The sequence below is a fragment of the Silurus meridionalis genome, chromosome 21 (assembly GCF_014805685.1).
Source record: "Silurus meridionalis isolate SWU-2019-XX chromosome 21, ASM1480568v1, whole genome shotgun sequence".
NCBI lineage: Eukaryota > Metazoa > Chordata > Actinopteri > Siluriformes > Siluridae > Silurus > Silurus meridionalis.
This window is the reverse complement of record NC_060904.1, coordinates 12,280,811-12,297,436: the sequence shown is the minus strand read 5'-3', so window position 1 is coordinate 12,297,436 and position 16,626 is coordinate 12,280,811. Positions and strand designations below refer to the sequence as shown.

The 16,626-nt window shown below is 39.7% G+C and overlaps 2 protein-coding genes across 8 annotated transcripts; one reads left to right on the top strand and one right to left on the bottom strand.

Annotated features, from left to right (window-relative positions):
- Window positions 1-505: 505 nt before the first annotated feature.
- On the bottom strand, window positions 506-8,830 carry sec61b (SEC61 translocon subunit beta). The gene is made up of 5 exons (XM_046833890.1): window positions 8,741-8,830; window positions 7,725-7,878; window positions 6,837-6,934; window positions 5,414-5,518; window positions 506-789 (listed from the first exon to the last, which is right to left on the bottom strand). The coding sequence occupies exons 2-5, from the start codon at window positions 7,725-7,727 to the stop codon at window positions 702-704; spliced, it is 294 nt and encodes a 97-aa protein (XP_046689846.1). The 5' UTR covers window positions 7,728-7,878; window positions 8,741-8,830; the 3' UTR covers window positions 506-701.
- alg2 (ALG2 alpha-1,3/1,6-mannosyltransferase) lies at window positions 8,006-12,007 on the top strand. 7 transcript variants are annotated; one of them, XM_046833885.1, is made up of 4 exons: window positions 8,070-8,154; window positions 9,885-9,917; window positions 10,026-10,338; window positions 10,626-12,007. In XM_046833885.1, the coding sequence occupies exons 3-4, from the start codon at window positions 10,030-10,032 to the stop codon at window positions 11,523-11,525; spliced, it is 1,209 nt and encodes a 402-aa protein (XP_046689841.1). In that variant the 5' UTR covers window positions 8,070-8,154; window positions 9,885-9,917; window positions 10,026-10,029; the 3' UTR covers window positions 11,526-12,007. The 7 variants fall into 7 exon arrangements, with proteins under 7 accessions (XP_046689840.1, XP_046689839.1, XP_046689841.1 ...); XM_046833884.1 differs by lacking the exon at window positions 9,885-9,917 and having other exon boundaries at window positions 8,006-8,154; window positions 10,029-10,338; XM_046833883.1 differs by lacking the exon at window positions 9,885-9,917 and having other exon boundaries at window positions 8,043-8,154.
- The last annotated feature ends 4,619 nt before the right edge of the window (window positions 12,008-16,626 follow it).

The following is a 16,626-nucleotide window of genomic DNA, read 5'->3' as shown; positions in this document are numbered from 1 at the left end:
TTATCTAGTCTTCTATATTTTAATATTGTCATTTTCAAATTCACACCAATGCAAGTGTGATTTAAAAAAAGAATAGCACTGTCATGCACCCGTTCAGTGTTGGTGACAAAATTCCTCATAAATCCAGGGTGTGCATTCTTTGCTCAGACGAGACAAACTGCTGTGAGGAGCAGACGTTGTTGGTCTGAAGCTGCAGGCTATTGTGAACAATACTGTGCAATTGCCAAGGGCAGGTGGAGTCCCAGAAGCACTACTCTCTCTTTCACTCACACACACACACACACACACACACACACACACACACACACACACACACACACACACACACACACACACACACACACACACACACACCTTGTTGCACCTGCCTCTGGGCATTAGGTAACAGTGCTACGCCATAAAGATATTACACAGGCTTCTTTTTTCTGGTGTTTTTTTTATTTTATTTTTTATTATCGTACAATTTTACATAAGTGTTTGTACAAAGTCTTGTTCCAGATTACAAAAAAAAAAAAAAAAAAAAAAAAAAAAAAAGACAAGCAAAAAGAAATGAAAAGTTGTAGTAGGGAAGTAAACCTTGTTTACTTTTCTGAAATGAATATATATGAACCAGGTTTGTTGTGTAGGGGGAGAGTTTGGTCCAGGTCCAATGGCTTAATTCAGAAATCGCTTGAAGGTCAGAGTTCAAAGGTTCAGGAGGTTTAGGAACGAGTGTACTTTCCCCATATGTGCAGCATGAAGACAGAGGCGATGAACAGCAGACTCATTACGAGGACTGGCACCGGCCCGCTGGGAACAGAGGAGGGGAGGGAGCGAGAGAGAGAAAGAGAAATATTTAATTTTTGTTCATTTGTTCTGACAAATTTCATGACCACCATTGTTACAATTTGTTTCCTTTCTTCTATTAATGCTTTGGCAACAGTTGTTAATTACAATTCATGCCAATAATGACAGACAGACAAGAGAGGCAGATGAAGAGAGTGACAGACAAAGCCAGAGACATAGGAAGAGAGAAAGAGAGAAGGAAATACAAAGTTAGAGAGGGAGAGAAACAGACAGGGAAACTAAGACGGAGCAAGAGACAGAAACTGGTGTATTATTTCCACATGAAGCCTTTACTGAACAGTGCATGTCATCAGAAGGACCTCTAGTGGTCAAAACTTTACATGATTAATAGATTCCCTATACAAACTCATAAGGTATATTATACTTTATATTCATCTTGTAGTTGTATTTTTCTTCCTCTGGATGTTTCAGAGAGAAACACTCGAACTACTAGAAAAGGTAAAAAATCTATCATTGGATTACTTATAAATCCACCACAGAACACTTCCATAACAGACAGCTCTATCCTGTCGATGCTTCTTTCACCTGAGCCAATCCGCTCTCGTTACCATGGTCATGTGACGCAGAGGAGGGGTAATTAGGCTTATAAACAGTGGTGAGTGGCATGCCGCTAACGAGTGGGGCGTCTAATGAGCGGCTTTATTAAAAGAGGGACTGACCATCCCCTGGGTCGCTAAGCAGCAGTGTAACCATGCCGACCGAAGGCCCACCCCCAGGCTTTAATTGATGTGACCTTTTTAGGCAGGACTTTAATTAAGCTCCAAGACACACACACACACACACACACACACACCTCAGCCTAGCGAGAGGAGCTCACACAGATTAACTCATCATGAGGCCCCTCAGCTACACATCCACACACTTAGACTTATGGTGGCAACACATCTGGGAGGAAGGTGTTTATAATACAAGACAAACTTCGGTCAATCAAAGTTGCTAGAAAAATCCTAATTAATATTCTCGAACTGAATGCATGATTCCTGATGATCTGTCATGAGTTGGTCCTCTAACGATAGACCCGCGAGTCAAGATTGCCATTAGCATGTTTACATTTGTCCTTTGCCCCAACCGTCTATTGAGTTGTGCGTTAACCCTAAACGTTGCTCCTGTTATAGTCAGAAGTCCAAACCTGGCACCAGGAAACAGGTATAACATATGATTTATTATTCACTTGTGGTTATGATGCCCAAAAAAATTTTTTTAAGTAAATAATACCTTTTAACTGGAACATTTTGGGGCATTGTTCAACTTTTTGCAATTTGATGAATTGCTTGCAACAAATTAAAAAAAAAAGGAAACTACATGGATTTTCTCCCTCTAAGCTTAAATTTGCTATAGCTCGGTGTGTATAAGGATTTTTTTTTTATTAATACATAACTTTTTCTCTCCATTTCTCCCATTTCACGTCACTCTAGAAAGAAAGCACAACGTCTTTTCAACCAAAGTCTAAAGAATTTTTTTTTTTGACATGCATTTTTTTTTTGGGCTCAACCTGACTGTAAAAAGCTACTAGGGGTGGAACGGTAAACAAAACCCCCGGTTCGGTACGTACCTCGTTTTTTAAGTCACAATTCGGTTACATTTCGGTACGGTTATGGGGAAGAAATGCAAAACATAAAATTGATTGTTTTTTTTTATAACGTTGTTTTTTATTATTAATTATCAAAATCTCTGAACAACAGTTTACATTAAAACAATTTAAAATAATTGATAAAATATAAAAATAAAACAGAATAAATCCAATTAATGCAATATACTTATTATATTGATTAAATTAGGTAATCGATTAAATAGGCACAAATTAAATTCATTAAATGAAATTTAATAAAGTGGATTAAATAAAATAAACAAAATATTTTTGTACAAATAGTGTTTCCGGTTCCGATACACTGCGCTTAAAACGCAAGGTGGAGACTAAACAAACTTGAGCTTATGAGGGAGTTCATGTTGGAGTAAATTTTAACCATGTCCCAATGTTAAACAAGAATTGAATTTGGTACAAAAGAATTAAATTCGGTACACAAAAAAAAAAAAAAAAAGAAAAAAAAAAAAACCACCCCTAATAGCTACAGATCAGGCCTATGGAAAATCTGCCACTGGGTTACACAAAGAATAAAAACTTGTTTTTCTTTTTCCATTTTATTGACTTTTGCGGTCGCTGGGTGTTTTGTGACCACTTCCACCCATGCCAATTTCCTGCACCAATGCATCAATAAAAGAAGCTCTCACTGGTTGTGCATTATAGTGAGTTGAGTTACATTTTCAATATATATGATTAAATAATTAAATACATTTAACTTTTAATGAATTAAAAATCACTCATTCATATAATATGTATACTTGTAATGTGACGTGTACGTTATTGTCTTTAGTTATGCGCATGAGCATAAACCTTTGGTCTGTACTGTATATATATATATATATATATATATATATATATATATATATATATATATATATATATATAAAAAAGGTTGGGGACCACCGCACTATTTAATGCGTATTTTCACAATATTTGATGACAATTACCTCGTTGCTGAGGAGAAAGCTTTGCGTTATATCCAAAAAATTGTCAGCAAACTAAATATCGATATCTAAATTATATCCATATTACTTGTTGCATGCAAGTGTTATTTCATACATACATGCGCACACACCCCTCTGTCTAGGAGGCCAGCCAGCAGGTGCGATCAAATGAAGATGGGGTAGAACCCAAGAGGCCAATTTCCTGCCGTTAAAATTTAATGTTTATCCTCATAAATGCTAAACCTCCGAGATCCCCCTGCCTCTCCCTTCTGTGTCACTTCCTATTGAGCTGGGTAATGAATTAAAAATGAGTAGCTGGCTGTCTGTGCGTGTGTGCGCGCGTGCATGCTTGTTAACAGGTTAAGCATCTCTATTAATTTATTCAGTACCTCAGTGTATGAACATAAAGCAGTAAATCGCTAAAGCGGGGCAGTGTATTTCATTGTATTTATTAATTAAACAGGAGTGGAAAATGCACAAACCAGGCACCCAGACTTCATGTCTCTGCTTTTACATTTTATCCCCATGTATTACCTACAAATTATCTATTACATCCCTATGTATTAACTATAATTACTGCAAATAAAGATTTTAATTTGTTGTGTAGCAGCATCTTTACCTCCAAGTCAAAAGGTACAAATTTGTTAGAAGAGAATGACAATTGAACTCGTGTTTTTCTCCTGGTCACAATTAAATAGCAAACTAGCTTCACATTACTAACATTTTACCATATTATATCATATTCACCATACTCACCATACTACCACATCAGCTTCACCATACTACCGCATCGGCTTCACCATGTTCACCATACTACCACATCGGCTTCACCATATTCACCATACTACCACATCGGCTTCACCATATTCACCATACTACCGCATCAACTTCACCATACTACCACATCGTCTTCACCATGTTCACCATACTACCACATCGGCTTCACCATATTCACCATACTACCACATCGGCTTCACCATATTCACCATACTACCACATCGGCTTCACCATATTCACCATAGTACCGCATCGGCTTCACCATATTCACCATACTACCACATCGGCTTCACCATATTCACCATACTACCGCATCGGCTTCACCATATTCACCATACTACCGCATCAACTTCACCATACTACCGCATCAGCTTCACAATATTCACCATACTACCACATCGGCATATTCACCATACTACCACTTCACCACATCAGCTTCACCATATTAACCATATCACCACATCAGCTTCACCATATTACCACATCAGCTTTACCATACTACCACATCTTCATATTTACCATACTACCACATCAGCTTCACCATATTCACCAGCTTACCACATCAACGTTTACCATGCAAACAATTTTACTATACAACCACATCTTTGTCACCATACTACCACATTAACACCGTCAGCCAAAACTTTCAAAGCGGGTTAACAAACTGAAAGACTTGAACCATGTCAAGCCATCACATGTGGGCTAAACAGAGACTGTTCTATTTTGCAAAAAAAAAAAAAAAACCAACATGTTTTGCACCCATCAAAGCGCAGCGATGTCACTGTGCGTGTGTGGTGAGAAACATATAATACTGACTAATATCTTAACACCTCCTCCAGGCCAGCTATCAATGAGCGACAACACAGCCTGTCACTCGGAAACATGGCACATTCTGGAAACAAAAAAAATCTGTTGATAACCGTTTCAGGATGTTTTCAAATGTCTTGAAATTACGCTTTCTTCGGATTCTGGCAGTAATGTGTAAACAAAAAACAAACAAAAGAAAACCCACAGACCATTATAGAAATGTTACAGTAGCACTTAATGACCGTTCTGAAATATTATAGCTACATTGACACTTTTTTGTTTTCGTTTTTAACACCACTGCAGGTAACATCATTTAACTACAGTTGGCCTTGAAATGGATGAATGGATGGATTGCATTAGGCTCATGTGTTGGTGTGAGAAATTAACCTTTTTGCTGCTCCTTGCTGCAAGTCCATGATGTGTGTGTGTGTGCGTGTCCGTGCGTGCGTTAACTTACACTTTGAGTCCTGGCGAGTCCTCTGTGTAGAAACGCCACATGCCCCCTGTACCTGCTGACGCTGTAGCTCTGCCTGCAGACCGTGTACCGCTGCCAGTGGCTTTCCTGAAACAGAGTATTTTTTAATTTTCTACACCACAGACTCATCTCATTCATTACCTCTGAACCTGATACTCTCACTGCAGCAGAGGACAACTCTGGGGTAATCACTACTAAAAGGTAAAATACACTCCTGGGGAAACACTAATCTGTCTCACTTGGTTCTGTTGATTGATCTAATCATGACTGTGAGACTGTATCCCAAAAAGATCATTACAGCAATCAAGATTACAGATTTGTTTTTGCCACCTTTTTTCAAAAGCACACTCCAAGACCATCTATAGACAGCCAGCATAAAGACAATTTATAGTTTTGGAAGTGATATACACAAGGTGGAAATAAAACCTGTGCTTGTAACGCTAGCACCCTAACCCTTCTGATTAAAAAAGTGGGTGATGTAGTGTAGGGGTGCCCAATACATTGATCGAAAGGTAATATGGGTAGATTGCGAGTCATTCAATTATTTTTTTAGATGTTAGTCTATCATCCATCATCTATACTCCCAACTAATTGACGTACAGCGCAGCCAGTCTGAGATCTCTTCCAACACATGGGTCACTATGCAAGTGCGATCAAATGCGAGCAAGCTACTGCAAAGCTCCAGTGACTACTGAAATGCTAAGAGGTAAACTTATTTATGAGAGTCAGCCTTTTCTCAAAAGAAGATTATTAAGTTCAAATACCATTCCACCACATTGAATGATCATTTGGAAGTCTGCTTGAGGCTGCCTACCCACAGCTACTGTAAAACCCTGGCTTAATCCATTCAGTTCAAGTCATCAGAGTAGTTAAGGCAGTGGCTGGAATTGGATTGTGCTATAAGGGTTTTTGCAGTTATGAAAGGTGTGCCAACATACACCAACCATTCATAACTTTATGGAAACCTGCCTAATATTGCATTGGTCCCCCTTTTGCTGCTAAAACAGTCCTGACCTGTCAAACTTATACTACAATAGCCCCCACAAGAGAGGCAGTTTTGGATATGCTCTGACCCAGTTATCTAGCTATCATAATTTCGCCTCATAATTTGAGGATAAAATGCTGCTGCCTAATAAATCGCACCCAGTAACAGATGCCATGATGATGATAATCAGTGTTATTCACTCAGTCATAATATTCTGCCTGATCAGTGTATATTGTATATATCATGTATACTCAGTATTTGTTATGTTATATAATATATATATATATATATAGATAGATAGATAGATAGATAGATAGATAGATAGATAGATGGAATTATTTTTTATGTATGTAGATCATTATGACTTTTGGCTGGAAAAGTGAGCACCCCTGATGTAGTGATTTCAGCGCGAGCTCTTACCTCTGTCTGACAGTGGAACCTGCTGCTCTCGGGGCCACGGTCTTACTGGGAGACCGGCCGGAGGCTCCCACGCTTGATGCGCTTGCTGCGGGTCCAGGCTTAAATCGAGAAAGAAAGAAAGAAAATGTTTTTCTCAGGAAACCATCAACTAAAACATAGACGTCTGGAGTTATTGAAAAACAGATCTATCTTAATCCAAAGGGATCATCTATCAGCACAATACGCCTTTACATACATTATATAACAATTCAAGACTGAAGTGACTATAGAAATACCAATCCCATGTTTGGTACCATAGTCTTACTTGGGTGGTAAGAATTTAAAAAGGGGGGAAATTAAGACTGTAATGAAGTTTAAAAGGGAAAAAGACCCCTTGAGAGGGCTACAGACATTAGTAGGTCTGCGGGGGGTGGGGGGTAATGAAAACAGCTTTCTACATAAAAAAGAACTGCATTGTTTAAAAAAAACTATGCATTAATAATACAAATTTGGGCAAACAACAATGTTAAATTATGATATTTTGTAATAATGGAGAAATGCTCTTATTGGAACAAACTTCTTCTGGTGGTCCACTAACCAAAAGCCACGTATGCAAAAGTCTATACCGGGCCATGGACATGACATAAAAATAACCAGCTATATTACAAAACAAATTATAACAGTAATATTACCTCATATATAATACACCTAATGCCTTTCTAATATAAATATATATATTAAAAACAATTTAGTGTAACAAAAATGAGGAAATTACCCTCTGCCCAGCTGCAGGTCGCTGACATTAGCATGCACACTTATAGAAAACCCGGTTCCCTTCCAGTAATTAACCTCATAGCTCGTTTAAACGCAAAAGAGAAGCCTAAAAGTCTATTTTATTAAATAACTCACCATGTTTTCAGAGTTTTGGGGAGCGGTGGATGGACACAGTGATGGTCAGCAGGAATAACGTGATTGAGAAGAGAGGGCTCGTTTTCTGCTGACGATTTACTCGAAAGGCCACGACAACTCAAGAACGGACCCCTTTAGTAGACCTTTATACCGCCTGTTTAAAACAGAAAACAAATAAGACATAAAAAATACATCGCCTACTTAAACACAGTGTTAATTCATAACAATGATTGCAGGTTTGAATTGTTTTATTGTTCGCGCATATTTTTTTTAGAAGGCGTTTAAATTATAGAAATAAAAGCAGGCACAATTAAAGCAGCCAGCATAGAAAGCGATGACGTGCCCTATCTGATGAAGAATCGACAAGCAGGGAGACATTTTGGCTCCGAAAGAGCGTACTTTCCTGCATTTATGGGCTTTTAGATATACTGTGAGTATCTGTTTTGAGCCATTATGACAGCTTGATAGTTACAGCACGTTGACGGATAGGGAAGCTGAAGGTGGGTATTGAGGTGTCGGGTTTATAGTTGTTAGGATTAATTTAGTTGGATTTGAGTGCTGAGAGATTGTGGTGGAAGGAAACCCGTGGGTTTGACGTGGACCTTGATCAGGTGTTTTAACAGTAATATATAGACTAATCTCTCAGTCTTAGGGTGTTTTCACATATAGTTCGTTTTAAAAGAACCCAGTTCACTTACAGTGAACCAGAAAGTGATCTAAGCAAATGTGACCTCAGTCTCTTTCGTGTTCACAATATAAAAGACTCAAAAGAGAACCCAGTTCCTCTTTAGTATTGAAGTGATCTCAGACCCTTTTGTGTTCACACCTCAACCTCATAAGGACTCAGAATTCTGTGAAATTGTATCACGTGTGCTCATGTACTTCTGTCATAGTTTGTAGCCCCTTTCCTTCAGTTTTTGAGAAAACAGAAGAAATACTTTTATGTTTTTATGTGTTGAGAATAGTTGGCGTTTAATGCCATCCTATTTCCAAATATCAATAAGTGCATAGCTTACTTCCTAAGACCACACGAATCCGCGACCTGCCATGTCGAAAGGTTTTGTGTTTCAGCAGTGACGGCACAAGGCTGCAGGTATGGCAAGCCTCCAGGGACATTTGGCGAACGAAACGCAAAGCGGACCGGGACCTCATTGCTTTCACGTCACAAACAAATCGAACCACAAACTAAGGTGGTCTGAGTACGGGTCGCTTCTGGGTCGTTTTAAGGGGTCTGAGATCACTTGGTTTGTTCACATATACACACTGAACCGCTCCGAGAGCGTTTGGAGGGCTCAAACGAACTAGGTGTGAAAACACCCTTATACTCACACATACATTTATAAACTCTTCTGTGTAATTAATTGGACTCCGGGAATAACAATTAGTTTGTATTTGGGGGAAAATAATGTTCAGCAGTCATAGGGAGTAATGCTGATCAACGATTGGTTGTTGGGAATGATATTGATCAGGTATTGGTTTTGAGGGTAATGATCAGTGATTGGTTGTTGGGGATATTGTTGGCCAGTGATTTTTTTAAATTGAGAACAATGTTAATTAGTGATTGGTTGTTGAGAATAAGGTTGGTCAGTTTTGTTCAGAATTATGTTGGCCAATAATTTATATTATTGGGAATAATGTTGATCAGTGATTGGTTGTTGGAAATAGTGTTGATCAGTGTCAAGTGAAGAAGCTTTTATCGTCATTTCAACCATATATAGCTGACGCAGTACACAGTCAAATACAACAATGTTCCTTCAGGAACCCTGGTGCTACATTTACAACATAAAGCTACATAACAGAAGACACAGAGCTGAAGACTAATAAGTGTCCTGCCACATAAAGTGCATCGTGTGCAACCTGGTGCAAAGAGTGCAAGACAGCACAAGATAGTGTAGGACAGATACATGTGGTTGATCAATTGTTGCGTATAGTGTTGATCAGTTATTGGGAATAATGTTGATCAGTAATTGGTTGTTGGATATATTGCTGATCACTAATTGGTTATTGGGAATCGTGCTGACCAGCCATTGGTTACTGGACACAATGTTGATCAATGAATGGTCTTTCAGAGTAATGTGAATCACAGATTGTTCGGAATAATGTAGATCAGTGATTTGTTGTTGGAAATATTGTTGATGTGATTTGGGTGCAATCTTGCAGGGTTGGCTGGCAGTTCACTTGATAAGATTAAAGGTGATAACCTATTAATATTGATAATGGTCAGATTTTGCTATACACAACAATAGGTAAAATTGAATAGTTCTGATGTAGTAAAATCATTTGATTTGCATTGTGTTGCAGCAGCATGGTGCGTGTAGTCTTTCTGCACCCCGATTTGGGAATCGGAGGTGCCGAGCGGCTGGTGGTGGACGCAGCTGTAGCCCTGCGCTCCCGTGGATGCAGTGTCCAGATCTGGACAGCGCATTATGATTCACAGCACTGCTTTACAGAAACACTTTCGCCGGACCTGCCTGTGGTGTGTGTTGGAGACTGGTTGCCCACCAGTGTGTGTGGATACTTCCATGCTGTCTGTGCCTACCTGCGCATGATTTATGTAGCTCTCTACCTGGTGTTTCTGAGTGGAGAGGAGTATGATGTGGTTTTTTGTGACCAGGTAAACTTTTGTTTTCTCTCTCTTCTCCTATACACTTTGATGTGCAGTGTGACAAGCACTAAATCAGTTGTTTCTTAGATTGTGGTCACACCGTGACATGTAATATAACACTGAAGTGGTGTTTCAGAACTGGACAGTTCACTCTCTGATGATGAATTTTTAAATGTGTAAATTTGGAAATGAAATGTTTCCATGCACAAATTTAGTTATTAATCATTACAAATGGAAACAAGGATAAACTTTACTACATGTTACTAATGAAACTATTTGTTGAACGTCTCTCTTAGGTGTCGGCGTGTATTCCTGTATTGCGTCTGGCACGCCACAGGAAGAAGGTCCTCTTCTACTGCCACTTCCCCGACCAGTTACTAACGCAGCGGCACTCTCTGCTCAAGCGTCTCTACCGCGCGCCCATAGACCGCCTGGAGGAGTTCACGACCGGCATGGCCGACCTAGTCGTCGTCAACAGCAAATTCACTGCCAGCATCTTCAAGCAGACCTTCCCCAATTTGAATGCAATCCAAACGGACGTCCTTTACCCCTCGCTGAACACGTCCATTTTCGATCAGACGGTGGAAGACCTTGCCGGGCTGATTCCTGAGCATCGGCACTTTCTGTTTCTTTCGATAAATCGCTACGAACGAAAGAAAAATCTTCCGTTAGCAATGCAAGCACTATCTGCGCTAAAAGAGAGGATTTCCACCCGCCAGTGGGAACAGGTGCACCTGGTTATGGCGGGTGGCTATGATGAGAGGGTGGCTGAGAACGTCCAGCACTACGCTGAGCTTCGCTCTCTTGCCGCCTCTCTCAGCCTCGAGGAGCACATCACCTTTTTACGTTCCTTCTCTGACCAGCAGAAGGTGACGCTTCTGAGCAAAAGCACTTGTGTCCTTTACACTCCCAGCGGTGAGCACTTTGGGATTGTACCTGTTGAAGCCATGTACATGCAATGCCCTGTGATCGCCGTCGCCTCTGGAGGACCTTTGGAGTCGGTAGTAGACGGAGAGACAGGCTTCTTGTGCCAGCCCACAGCTGAGAGCTTTGCGGACGCCATGCAGCGATTTGTGGTTGACCCAGAGCTCAAACAGCGCGTAGGGAAGGCGGGAATGGAAAGGGTGCTAGGGCACTTCTCTCTGCAAGCTTTTACCGATCAACTTTACCAATATGTCATCAGTTTGATCAAATGATCCTTTGCCTTCCTTCTCATATTATTCCACTGACCTACGGCTGAAAGAATGCACTCCCTAAGTGAAGAACTGAGTGGTGAACATGCCGGAAATTGACTTGTCGAACACTGGAGCGACAATGCAGGACAAGTGAAGCAACTGCTGAGTGAGAGGTTAATGATTTACTCTTTGCTGAAAATTGATTGTGTGTGTATGTGGATGTCTTTTATCCACAAACCATTAAAGAGTTTCTGGGACAGAAGTCAATCTTCATGCAGACCGTCAAGTCTAATGCTGTTCATGTAGTTACATCAGTGGGAGATGTTTAGATGTTTATTTTGCTAAGTAGCTCTCTCACATGGAAAATCTTCGGACCGAGGACTACTATTTTATACATTGGTTTAGGATTGTTTTTGACTGTCTGCTTCCTTGTCAGTGATTTAATAAGACTTTTTTTAATGTTAATTATTTTAATGTTTATCATTAAATGAATTGGGGCACAACATGGTGTTTGCTATGTATTAAAGGTGTTATGTTCATATCACACTATCTACATTTGTATATTGGCCCAAAATACAGTCAGGTCCATAAATATTGGGACATCGACACAATTCTAACATTTTTGGCTCTAGACACCACCACAATGGATTTGAAATTAAATGAACAAGTTGTCCTTTAACTGCAGACTGTCAGCTTTAATTTGAGGGTGTTTACATCTAAATCAGGTGAACGCTGTAGGAATTACAACAGTTTGCATATGTGCCTCCCACTTGTTAAGGGACCAAAAGTAATGGGACAGAATAATCATAAATCAAACTTTCACTTTTTTAATACTTGGTTGCAAATCCTTTACAGTCAATTACAGCCTGAAGTCTGGAACGCATAGACCTCACCAGACGCTGGGTTTCATTCCTGGTGATGCTCTGCCAGGCCTCTACTGCAACTGTCTTCAGTTCCTGCTTGTTCTTGGGGCATTTTCCCTTCAGTTTTGTCCTCAGCAAGTAAAATGCATGCTCAATTGGATTCAGGTCAGGTGATTGACTTGGCCATTGCATAACATTCCAATTTTTTCCCTTAAAAAACTCGTTGGTTGCTTTTGCAGTATGCTTTGAGTCATTGTCCATCTGCGCTGTGAAGCGCCATCCAATAAGTTTTGAAGCATTTGGCTGAATATGAGCAGATAATATTGCCCGAAACACTTTAGAATTCATTCTGCTGCTTTTGTCAGCAGTCACATCATCAATAAATACAAGAGAACCAGTTCCATTCGCAGCTATACATGCCCACGCCATGACACTACCACCACCATGCTTCACTGATGAGGTGGTATGCTTAGGATCATAAACAGTTCCTTTCCTCTCCATACTCTTTTTTTTCCCATCACTCTGGTACAAGTTGATCTTGGTCTCATCTGTCCATAGGATGTTGTTCCAGAATTGTGGAGGCTTTTTTAGATGTTTGGCAAACTCTAATCTGGCTTTTCTGTTTTTGAGGCTCACCAATGGTTTACATCTTGTGGTGAACCCTCTGTATTCACGCTGGTGAAGTCTTCTCTTGATTGTTGACTTTGACACACATACACCCACCCCCTGGAGAGTGTACTTGATCTGGCCAACTGTTGTGAAGGGTGTTTTCTTCACCAGGGAAATAATTCTTCAGTCATCCACCACAGTTGTTTTCAGTGGTCTTCCGGGTCTTTTGGTGTTGCTGAGCTCACCGGTGCGTTCCTTCGTTTTAAGAATGTTCCAAACAGTTGTTTTGGCCACGCCCTAATGTTTTTGCTATCTCTCTGATGGGTTTGTTTTGTTTTTTCAGCCTAATGATTGCTTGCTCCACTGTTAGTGACAGCTCTTTGGCTCTCATCTTGGAGAGTTGACAGCAACAGATTCCAAATGCAAATAGCACACTTGAAATGAACTCTGGATCTTTTATCTGCGGATTGTAATTGGTATAATGAGGGAATAACACACACCTGGCCATGGAACAGCTGAGAAGCCAATTGGCCCATTACTTTTGTCCCCTTAACAAGTGGAAGGCACATATGCAAACTGTTGTAATTCCTACACCGTTCACCTGATTTGGATGTAAATGCCCTCAAATTAAAGCTGACAGTCTGCAGTTAAAGGACAACTTGTTCGTTTCATTTCATTTTAAATCCATTGTGGTGGTGTATAGAGCCAAAAATTGTGTCGATGTCCCAATATTTATGGACCTAACTGTATTTGCCAAGTTTGTTGGTTTTTAATATATTTTGTATGAATTTTTTTTTAGCTCACCAATATATATATTGGTATATATTATATATAGTAAATATATATATATATATATATATATATATATATATATATATATATATATATATATATATATAAAAGCCGAACCGAGGTGAGATGAGCTTCTGTAGCGCAAAATACTGAAGAAGTTAATGCTGTTGATGCTCTGCAAATCAGGACTGTTTTGGCAACAAAAGGGGACCAACACAATATTTGGCACATGTTCATAATGTTATGCCTGATCGGCGTATATCCCAGTATGACTTTTTTTTTTAACATTTATTGGTTCACTGGTTCATTTATTCGTCTTCAGTAATTGATTTATCTTCATTAGTTTAGTAGCCAATTCAGCACCCAGGCTGGACAACGATCCAAACCAGTACACACTCATTCACACCTAGGACGCTTTTAAACAGTGAGTAAACCTGAAAACCGTGAGGAAATAAATAACAAACAACACAAATGCATCTTTTATGGACCAAAGTGAGACCATGGCACCACCCACATTATCTCAGTTGGGTCACAAAACTGAGTCATGAATTGAGAGGTAAACAGTTTACATAAAGAAAGCCTAACTGAAGCAAAGGTGCACCATTTATACTCTGTTTTCACTTCAGTGCATTTTAAAGAAATACCACAGCTGGACTATAGATTTGGTCACGGATATTCAAACATACTAGCAACGAATGAGCAAATTCAGATACTGCTGAGGTCTAAAGTACTGATGCCTATAAAAAGTGGCTGATTGTGATGAAAATGCCTCATGGACAATGAACTGACTGTGTGCTATTTTTGACCCAGCAGATTTTGTCAAATTTTTAGAAGATCCTAAAAAAATTTATAACTTACATTTTTTCCTTGGGGGAGGGTCTTCTAACCAAAAACTATAATACAGTACTAAACTACAGGTTGTAGAGAAAATACAGTCATGCTCTGCAGATAGAGCAAGGCAAGAGAATTTTACCAGCACCTAAGAAGATAAGAATTGAGTTCTTCAATGAGGTCAGTCAGATTCTGTTCTCTTTCTCCTTTTGGTTATTGTTATTTTACTATAGCTGTGCTCTTCTTTCTTTACCTTCCTGTTCCCTGGATCCAGACCTTTTGACATCAGAGACAAATTAGAAAAAAAGCATATTATACTCTCAACAATATACAGGTCATTTGGCCTTCAGAAGCAAGAAGAACACATTTGAAGGCACATACCGTATACTTCGGTGGCTTTTAATATTTTGAGGGAACACCCCAAGTCAAATCTGCTATATGTGTGGGACGGCAAAGTTCCTAATTGTGTTAAAAAGCGGGAGGCACAAGTTAATATTTTTATGTTAACTTTATTACAAGACCAGCTTTAATTTCTTATTGATGGAAACAGCAGATCATCGCTCAGACCTGTACATCTGTTTTGTTGGCAGTTCCTGAGAACAATTACTTGTGTCTCATTAACACAAAACCTATTAAGGTCTTGAGCTTATCTGGGTGTTGATTGGGTCTTAATCATTCATTAATAGAGAGCACTTATGAGGCCGGCGAGGGTGTAAATCACTGGGAAGTGTTACGAGATAACCTTTAGAGAATGCAGAGGTTAGAGCGCATTGATGTAACTCTTCCTTACAGCTCTTACAGCTGTTTGCATGCGAACTTTGTTTTGAATGTGAAAAATTGAAAAAGTGGGAGAGCAAGGGTGACACTCATGAGTGATACAAATACAAGTCTCAACAAATAGTGTGCTAGGTTCTTATTATTCAATATGGCCATAAACTGCCTACTAAGACAAAATGAGGCTATTTGGATGATTTACAGAACAACCAAGGATCATTTTTTTATTTTTTTTGTGGCATGTAGGTGCAGGTGTGTGGCAGAAGCAGATGTTGTCTTGCAATGAAATGAAACCTGCATGAGAGTCATTGCCTTGGTCACCGTTAATAGAAAAAATCCTTTTTTATGATTATGTATAAATATGATTATGTGGACAAATGTTTGTGGACACCTGACCAAAAGATTAATGTTTGCTTTTTAAATAGCCCATTCCATTAAGGAAGAAAAAGAAGAAAATGGCTTTAAATGAATACTTATATACTCTACTTTAGGAGGTGGTAGCTCAGTGGGTAAGACACTGGAAGAGTGGCAGCACCAAGCTAAGGTAGATCTTATCTTATGTAGGGTTTGAAAGGCTGGATTGCAGTCACTGTTCAAATTCATCCAAAAGGTGTTCAATAGGGACTAGGTGAGAGGTCTATAGCAAGCCACTTAAAATCTTCTATACCGTTTTAGATCTCTGATGCTGCCTCCTCACCATACTTCAGCAAGATGTCTGTACTGTCGGCAGCAGACTGGTAGAACTTCATCCAGACCAGTGATGGTGATGGAGCCATCCCCTTGGTCTTGGCCACATTGAGGAGCAGATGCACCACCTTGTCTCTGTACATTTTATCATGTCCAACCCTGGGGCACCCAACCAAACATAGTCATCAGAAAATTTCTGAAGAGTATAGAGATCTGGCCTGTATTCAGACTCTGCGGAGTGCAGAGTGAAGGAACACAGGTCGAGATGGGGAGAGCACAGTTCCCTGTGATACAACAGAACTGCCCAGCAGACACTCAGCAAGGCAGGTTCTGACAGGTAGTCAGTGACCCAGGAGATCACGGATGTGTCCACCTGAATTCTTCTCATCTTCTTTCTCAGCAGGAGAGGTTGGATTGTGTTACATATGTGTAAAAAATGAGAGTCTCACTGTGGTGGTGGTGCAGTCCAGATGGGAGTGGGTCTTTTGCAGTAGATAATTGACAATGGTAAGTATCCAAAAATATGCTGACCTGAGATCATTAAGGAACATGCCATGTGAAGTCTA